General features: G+C 39.0%; 1 protein-coding gene across 1 annotated transcript in view; it reads left to right on the forward strand.

Annotated features, from left to right (window-relative positions):
• The first annotated feature begins 738 nt into the window (after positions 1 to 738).
• The window catches only part of LOC107667108 (tripartite motif-containing protein 16-like), an 8,483-nt gene continuing 801 nt past the window's right edge, over positions 739 to 8,420 (forward strand). Inside the window, exons 1-5 of the mRNA XM_016458696.1 lie at positions 739 to 1,308; positions 2,831 to 3,451; positions 7,533 to 7,683; positions 8,003 to 8,062; positions 8,189 to 8,325. Of these exons, the coding sequence (XP_016314182.1) occupies positions 739 to 1,308; positions 2,831 to 3,451; positions 7,533 to 7,683; positions 8,003 to 8,062; positions 8,189 to 8,325 (1,539 nt within the window). The remainder of the gene's footprint in view (positions 1,309 to 2,830; positions 3,452 to 7,532; positions 7,684 to 8,002; positions 8,063 to 8,188; positions 8,326 to 8,420) is intronic.

The following is an 8,420-nucleotide window of genomic DNA, read 5'->3' on the forward strand; positions in this document are numbered from 1 at the left end:
AAAAAAAGCTAAAATTAAACCAATAGAGTCATATTTAAAATTAGCTGGTTTTCTGGGAACTGCAGTTGATTTGTGCAGAGTTTTACATCTCTGTTAATTCAGTTTTCTACTCCTTATTCTTGCTTTGTCACGGACACCTGCTGCATTTACGACTTTTCTGGATTAATGATAATTTGATTAGCTTGGTTCAGACGGCTTGTTTAGCTCCACCTTCACTCCTTTTTCACCTGCGCCTTTCCAAAAAGACATGATTTAGAGATCACTGTAGACATGTTACACACACATCCACGACATGACACATTATACATTTTTAACCATCTGATGCATGAACAAAGATTATTAACTTGACATTGTATTGGTAAGGGTCATTAAAGCTAGTACCACAGGTGATGCATCTTTACCAACTGTATCTATATTCTGTCATTTGTTATTTTCCTTTGGATCTAATCCAACCACATGCCTCCTGTTTCTGAACTTGAGTCAAATGCTTCAGATACTCGCTGACATGCACATGATGCCTAGTATGTTAAGTTTGATGCATACTACAGTATTTTCACTAACCCATCACACGGTCCCGTATATCCACATTTTTGAAAACTGCCTAGTAAGTCACACCCTACAGAAAAAAATCTGTTTCCTCAAACATACAATATAAAACAAGTACAGTATAAACTGAGAACACTTCAGCGAAATAGAAGCCAAGCTGTTCTCCGTGTCATTGCTTTATTTGTGTGTGAAATGGCAGAAGCCAGAATATCAGTGGCTCACGACCAGTTCATCTGTCCAGTGTGTCTGGATCTCCTTATGGATCCAGTGACCATCCCATGTGGACACAGTTACTGCATGAGCTGTATTACAGGCCACTGGAATCAGGAAGATCAGAGGAGAACATACAGCTGTCCACAGTGCAGAAAGACCTTCACACCGAGACCCGATTTAGGCAAGAATGTGATGATTGCTGAAATGGTGGAGAAACTGAAGAAGACTGAACCTCAAGATACTGTTCCTGCTGGACCTGGAGATGTGAAGTGTGACGTCTGTACTGGACGGAAAAACAAAGCGGTCAAGTCCTGTCTGGTGTGTCAGAACTCTTACTGTCAGACTCATTTTGAGGAGTTTCATTCTGATAAACGACACAAAGTGATCGATGCCACTGGACGACTGAAGCAGATGATCTGCCAAAAACACGATAAGATTCTGGAGGTTTTCTGTCGCACTGACCAGCAATTTATTTGTGTTCTATGTGTGATGGATGAACACAGAAACCATGAGACTGTATCAGCTGCAGAAGAAAAGTCTAAGATGCAGGTATGAAGTGACATTGAAATTAAACTTATTGCTAAATAAGTTTATTTGCCCAGATCCCCTACTATAAATAAGGGATAATGTATAGTCAACTTATTACATTTTCAAGCTACATTTACAGGATGACTCACCAACTAAATATGAATGTTAAACAGATAATAAAAATTCTGTCACAATTCACTCGCCCTCCACTTTCAAACCTGTATGAGCTTCTTTCTTCTGCTGAACACAAAAGATGATATTTTGAAGAATGTCGGTATTTTTTCCCCATACTATGGAAGTCAATGGGTAACATCAACTGTTTGGTTACCAACATTCTTCAACATATCTTTTTTTATTCATCAGAAGAAAGAAACTCATTCAGGTTTGAAAATGGAGGGTGAGTAAATGATCCCTTTAACATAATATGAAATTTGTTTACAATTTTGCCATAAAGGGATACTCCTCCCAAAAATGAATATTCCCTCATCATTTCTTCACCCTCATGCCGTCCCAGATGTATATGACTTTCTTTCTTTCTTCCTTGGCACACAAAATGAGATTTTTAGAAAAATAATCAATCTCTGTGAGCCCATATAATGCAAGTGGATTGGACGCTCAAAGTTGATGCTTTAAAACAAATATGATGTAATCCAGGGCTGGGCAGCTCCAGTCCTGGAGGGCCACTGTCTTGCAGAGTTTAGTTCCTTCCCTAATCAAACACACCTGCCTGTAGTTTTCAAGCAATCCTTTAGACTTTTGTTAGGTTTTTCATGTATGCATGATTGAGGATCGAGCTAAACTCTGCAGGACAGCAGCCCTCCAGGAATAAAGTTGCCTATCCCTGTAATCCATATGACCCTATATGATTCTCAGGGAGGGGCTCTGATGAAATTTCCTAATTGACTGTTTCATTTGTAGGGGGTGTAATTGTAGAGGTGTGGTTTGTAGTACTGTGGGACGTTGTCAGATACTTGTTTCACTTCCTGGACCCCTGAATGAGTGTTGCCATTGACAATGGAATATTAGGAAATATCTGACTGCCAAATTCCTGAGGAGGCCCTTTATTGAACTGCATGTAAACAAAACAGCAGCCTGTAATACATTGCTATTGAAGGGAAACTACCCAGGTAATTAAGTTATGTGAGAACATTGTTTTGAAATGTTTCTAAAATGTTGAAATGTCCTATTTTCTTCTTGTGATTATAACATTATTTAAAGGTGGGGTAAGCGATTTTTCAAAAACGCTTTAGAAAACGGATTCGGGCCGACTAGCAAAGCAAAGTTGTAGCCAATCAGCAGTAAGGGGCGTGTCTACTCATGATGCAGAGGAGAGTGTTCAGTGCACAGGACAGACATTAGCCGAGCCGAGCGACAGAAAGATAGAGATGGCAGATAAAAAGCCAAAGAGGACAACGTCTGCGGAACAAAAGAAGGCTTAAGGCAAGAAGTAGGACCCGTGTAAATATCGGATCAGCTTTCCAGCGCTGGAGAGAACTCAAGGAGCAATATAAAACAAGTACAGTATAAACTGAGAACACTTCAGCGAAATAGAAGCCAAGCTGTTCTCCGTGTCATTGCTTTATTTGTGTGTGAAATGGCAGAAGCCAGAATATCAGTGGCTCACGACCAGTTCATCTGTCCAGTGTGTCTGGATCTCCTTATGGATCCAGTGACCATCCCATGTGGACACAGTTACTGCATGAGCTGTATTACAGGCCACTGGAATCAGGAAGATCAGAGGAGAACATACAGCTGTCCACAGTGCAGAAAGACCTTCACACCGAGACCCGATTTAGGCAAGAATGTGATGATTGCTGAAATGGTGGAGAAACTGAAGAAGACTGAACCTCAAGATACTGTTCCTGCTGGACCTGGAGACGTGAAGTGTGACGTCTGTACTGGACGGAAAAACAAAGCGGTCAAGTCCTGTCTGGTGTGTCTGAACTCTTACTGTCAAACTCATTTTGAGGAGTTTCATTCTGATAAACGACACAAAGTGATCGATGCCACTGGACGACTGAAGCAGATGATCTGCCAAAAACACGATAAGATTCTGGAGGTTTTCTGTCGCACTGACCAGCAATTTATTTGTGTTCTATGTGTGATGGATGAACACAGAAACCATGAGACTGTATCAGCTGCAGAAGAAAAGTCTAAGATGCAGGTATGAAGTGACATTGAAATTAAACTTATTGCTAAATAAGTTTATTTGCCCAGATCCCCTACTATAAATAAGGGATAATGTATAGTCAACTTATTACATTTTCAAGCTACATTTACAGGATGACTCACCAACTAAATATGAATGTTAAACAGATAATAAAAATTCTGTCACAATTCACTCGCCCTCCACTTTCAAACCTGTATGAGCTTCTTTCTTCTGCTGAACACAAAAGATGATATTTTGAAGAATGTCGGTATTTTTTCCCCATACTATGGAAGTCAATGGGTAACATCAACTGTTTGGTTACCAACATTCTTCAACATATCTTTTTTTATTCATCAGAAGAAAGAAACTCATTCAGGTTTGAAAATGGAGGGTGAGTAAATGATCCCTTTAACATAATATGAAATTTGTTTACAATTTTGCCATAAAGGGATACTCCTCCCAAAAATGAATATTCCCTCATCATTTCTTCACCCTCATGCCGTCCCAGATGTATATGACTTTCTTTCTTTCTTCCTTGGCACACAAAATGAGATTTTTAGAAAAATAATCAATCTCTGTGAGCCCATATAATGCAAGTGGATTGGACGCTCAAAGTTGATGCTTTAAAACAAATATGATGTAATCCAGGGCTGGGCAGCTCCAGTCCTGGAGGGCCACTGTCTTGCAGAGTTTAGTTCCTTCCCTAATCAAACACACCTGCCTGTAGTTTTCAAGCAATCCTTTAGACTTTTGTTAGGTTTTTCATGTATGCATGATTGAGGATCGAGCTAAACTCTGCAGGACAGCAGCCCTCCAGGAATAAAGTTGCCTATCCCTGTAATCCATATGACCCTATATGATTCTCAGGGAGGGGCTCTGATGAAATTTCCTAATTGACTGTTTCATTTGTAGGGGGTGTAATTGTAGAGGTGTGGTTTGTAGTACTGTGGGACGTTGTCAGATACTTGTTTCACTTCCTGGACCCCTGAATGAGTGTTGCCATTGACAATGGAATATTAGGAAATATCTGACTGCCAAATTCCTGAGGAGGCCCTTTATTGAACTGCATGTAAACAAAACAGCAGCCTGTAATACATTGCTATTGAAGGGAAACTACCCAGGTAATTAAGTTATGTGAGAACATTGTTTTGAAATGTTTCTAAAATGTTGAAATGTCCTATTTTCTTCTTGTGATTATAACATTATTTAAAGGTGGGGTAAGCGATTTTTCAAAAACGCTTTAGAAAACGGATTCGGGCCGACTAGCAAAGCAAAGTTGTAGCCAATCAGCAGTAAGGGGCGTGTCTACTCATGATGCAGAGGAGAGTGTTCAGTGCACAGGACAGACATTAGCCGAGCCGAGCGACAGAAAGATAGAGATGGCAGATAAAAAGCCAAAGAGGACAACGTCTGCGGAACAAAAGAAGGCTTAAGGCAAGAAGTAGGACCCGTGTAAATATCGGATCAGCTTTCCAGCGCTGGAGAGAACTCAAGGAGCGGAAGGCCTGCGATCGGACGCCGAGGTTGCTTTGTTTCTTCTCAATAGGTGAGTAACACCGTGTCTGCGCCACAACAGCTAAAGTATGTCTAGTACACTGGACGCGACAAAGCGACCGTTGAAAATCATTAGAAATTTGTGTCAATACGTCATGAATAGAACGCAGCAGCAGTTTTCTGTCGGGGATTTGTCGTGTCATGCCACGCCGCGCCGCATTCAGTGTAGACCATAGATATGTATATATATATCTATGGTGTAGACAGCATCACTGATTATAATGAGTTCCATAGTATTTTGTCGCGCCGCGCCACTCGCGTCCGGTGTAGACACGGTGTAACATTAGTTTCGCTTTGTTTCACAGAACTAATCGTTGTCTGGGTTGCGTACGAATGTGTGGGGCGGAGCTATCAAAATAGGGGCGAGTCTCTTTTGGGGCGTGTTTTTTTTGGTGATTTCAAATGTCAACATTGTTCTACCAGAAATCGCTTACCCCACCTTTCAAGGTTATAAAAACGTTTCGTACAACATTCTACTAACTTTATTTTCATCCAAAATATAACGCTATTTGAATGTTTTCTAAGAATGTTAAAATGTCTTGATGTAATTACAATGTTTTTTAAAGGTTACAAAAATTTTTCCAAGAATGTTCATCCAGTACAAATAACATAAGGACGTTTTCTCTCAACATTATGAGAACGTACTGTATATAAAATATCAAAAGGTCGATAAACGTTACTTACAAACGTTTTGTCCTAACATTTATATCACTTTTGAAAAACATTATATGATATTTGTGAGAATGTTCTCTGTTAGCCGAGTAGGAATTTGATTTTGAAGATCATCTTTCCATATTTGGTGCTACAACCTACTCAATCAAAAATAAATAAATAAATAACACTGATTTCAAATTCAGTAATTTACGTAATGATGTTGTTATCATTTCTATTTTGTTACATAAGTTTCTGTGGTCATTTGTTTATCTGACAGGGTCATTTGAGGAAGATGCAGAGAACATACCAGCTGATCAGAGCTTCAGTGAGTCGAGCTGAAGAACGACTGGAGCGGCTGAAGCAGGAGATCGCTGATCTGAAGAGGAATAAGACTGAACTGGAGCAGCTTTCAGACACAGATGATCACGTCCATTTGCTCCAATTGGATTTGGGTCATGACAGTCATTCTTATTATGAATTATGTTGTTATATAGAAAAGAAAAGCTCTGTGCTCTATAGGTAGGGGTGGGAGATATGGCAAAAATATCATATCACAATTTTTTTCAGGAAAATCAAGATTCACAATTTTATCACGATTCTTTGTCATGTTGGTTTTACTATTTTGCAAGTTGTCTGAGCATAACAGCCAAACTAATTTCCCTATTTTAAAAACGAAGCCTTACAAGGTAATAAAATATAAAAGAATGGCAGATATTTAGGCCAAAGTGGGCGAAGATAAAAATCTTTGTCATTATTTTATCTTTGTTATTAAAAAATAAGAACAAAAATGCACATTACAAATACACATAATATACAAATAAAACAAACAGTGCTTTTTTTCCTCAGCTACAGCAGGTGTATTTAGCAGGAGCATTCAAGAAATTGAATGAACAAATATAAAAATAAAACACTATATACACTTCACTGTATAAAGTATACATTGATTCTTATTAAAGCAACTCTATTAAAGTTCTTCAGTCAAGAGCAGTGTGATTTTTGTCTTTGTGTTTTGATGTTTTATTAACATTAAAGGGAAAGTTCACCCAAAAAAAATGAAAATTCTGTCATCATTTACTCACTCTCAAGTTGTTTTAAACATTAATTAGCTTCTTTCTTCTGTTGAACATAACATTTATTATGAAGAATGTGGGTAACCAGACAGTTGCTGGTCCGCAGTGCCTTCCATAGCATTTTTTTCCCACTATCAAAGTCAATGGGGACCAGCAACTGTTTGGTTACCCACATTCTTCATAATATCTTTGTTTGTGTTCAGCACAAGAAAGAAATTAATACAGGTTTGGGACAACATGAGAGTGAGTAAATAACGACAGAATTTTCATTTTTGGGTGAACTACCCCTTTAATGACAAGTGGCAGCATGTTTAGTAGCCTATTAGTCTGCTGTCACTTTAAGAGCTGCACGCATCTGCATCCGTTTTTCTCTCGACTGTGTACTTTCACTTTAGACGTAACCAGCTGTGTTTATAAACCTTGTGTGTTTTTGACAGTATTAGTGCAATCAGACGCGAAAGATAACTTAGTTATCTTTTTGGTGTGCGCGCACTTCAGGTGTACGCGCTCAGAAAAAGCGCAAGTCAGAAGAGCACGCGAATGAAACGTTTAACCGGCAAGGCTTTAAAGCACATGCAAATAATGTACTTTTGTGATTGCTAATAAGTGCAGTGTCCCGTGAGTGTAACAGCTGAGTTGATGTGAATGTATGTGGCATTGTACAGTATATCGAGACCATAAGCAGATGCAGATCGTGGAGACATTTTAATCGTCCACGATCAAAAATTGTGATATCGCACCCCCTTAGCTCTAGGGAATTGTCCTTTTTGGGTGAAATATTTCTGTTTCATCTGTTGTTTGTCTTTTTGTCTGTGTAGAGTTTCCAGTCCCTCTCTGTCTCTGGATCTTCAAGATCACCCAGAATCATCATCAGTTCTGTCCTCTCTTTTGATGATGTCAGTAAATCTGTCTCTAAACTCAGAGACCAACTAAATCATTACTGCAGAGAGGCTATAGAAAACATATCTGGTACAGGTAAATTATCAGACATTCATCTATTTATTGATGTTCATTCAGCATTAATGGTTTAGAACAGAGGTGTCAAACTCAATTCCTGGAGGGCCGGAGCCTGGCAGAGTTTAGATTCAACCCTAATTAAACACACCTGATCCAACTAATCAAGTCCTTCAGGCTTATTTGAAAACTACATGGTATGTGTTGGAGCAGGGTTGGAACAAAACTCTGCTGGGCTCCGGCCCTTCAGGAATTATGCTTGACACCACTGATTCAGAATATATTTTTCTCTCAACATGAGAATTAAACATCAGAGACCTTGTGGTTTTCCTAGTGAAACACGTTCAGATCATTCTCGGCCCTGATTTTGAGACCAGAGAGGAATACTTGAGATGTAAGTTTAACTCTTAAATTCCAAATAGGAATTTCTGAAACCCTTTGATCTTAAGGTATGCCTAATAAAAACAAGATTGTGTTTTTAAATAATGAAAGATTATCTGCTTATATTTTTTTTTTTTAGATTTCCATCAGTTCACTATGGATTCAAACATGACTAATAAAAATCTCAGTCTGTCTGATGGGAACAGGACGGTTACTAGCACTCTTACAGGCCTGCTGTATCCTGATCATCCGGACAGATTTGATTCTGTAGTTCAGGTGTTGTGTAGAGAGAGCGTGTCTGGACACTGTTACTGGGAGGTCGACTGTGGTCAGAGTGCATGTTTGGGTGTATCGTTGTCTTATAAGAGCAT

Source organism: Sinocyclocheilus anshuiensis, unplaced genomic scaffold (assembly GCF_001515605.1).
Source record: "Sinocyclocheilus anshuiensis isolate Anshui unplaced genomic scaffold, SAMN03320099.WGS_v1.1 scaffold665, whole genome shotgun sequence".
In the NCBI taxonomy this organism is placed as follows: Eukaryota; Metazoa; Chordata; class Actinopteri; order Cypriniformes; family Cyprinidae; genus Sinocyclocheilus; species Sinocyclocheilus anshuiensis.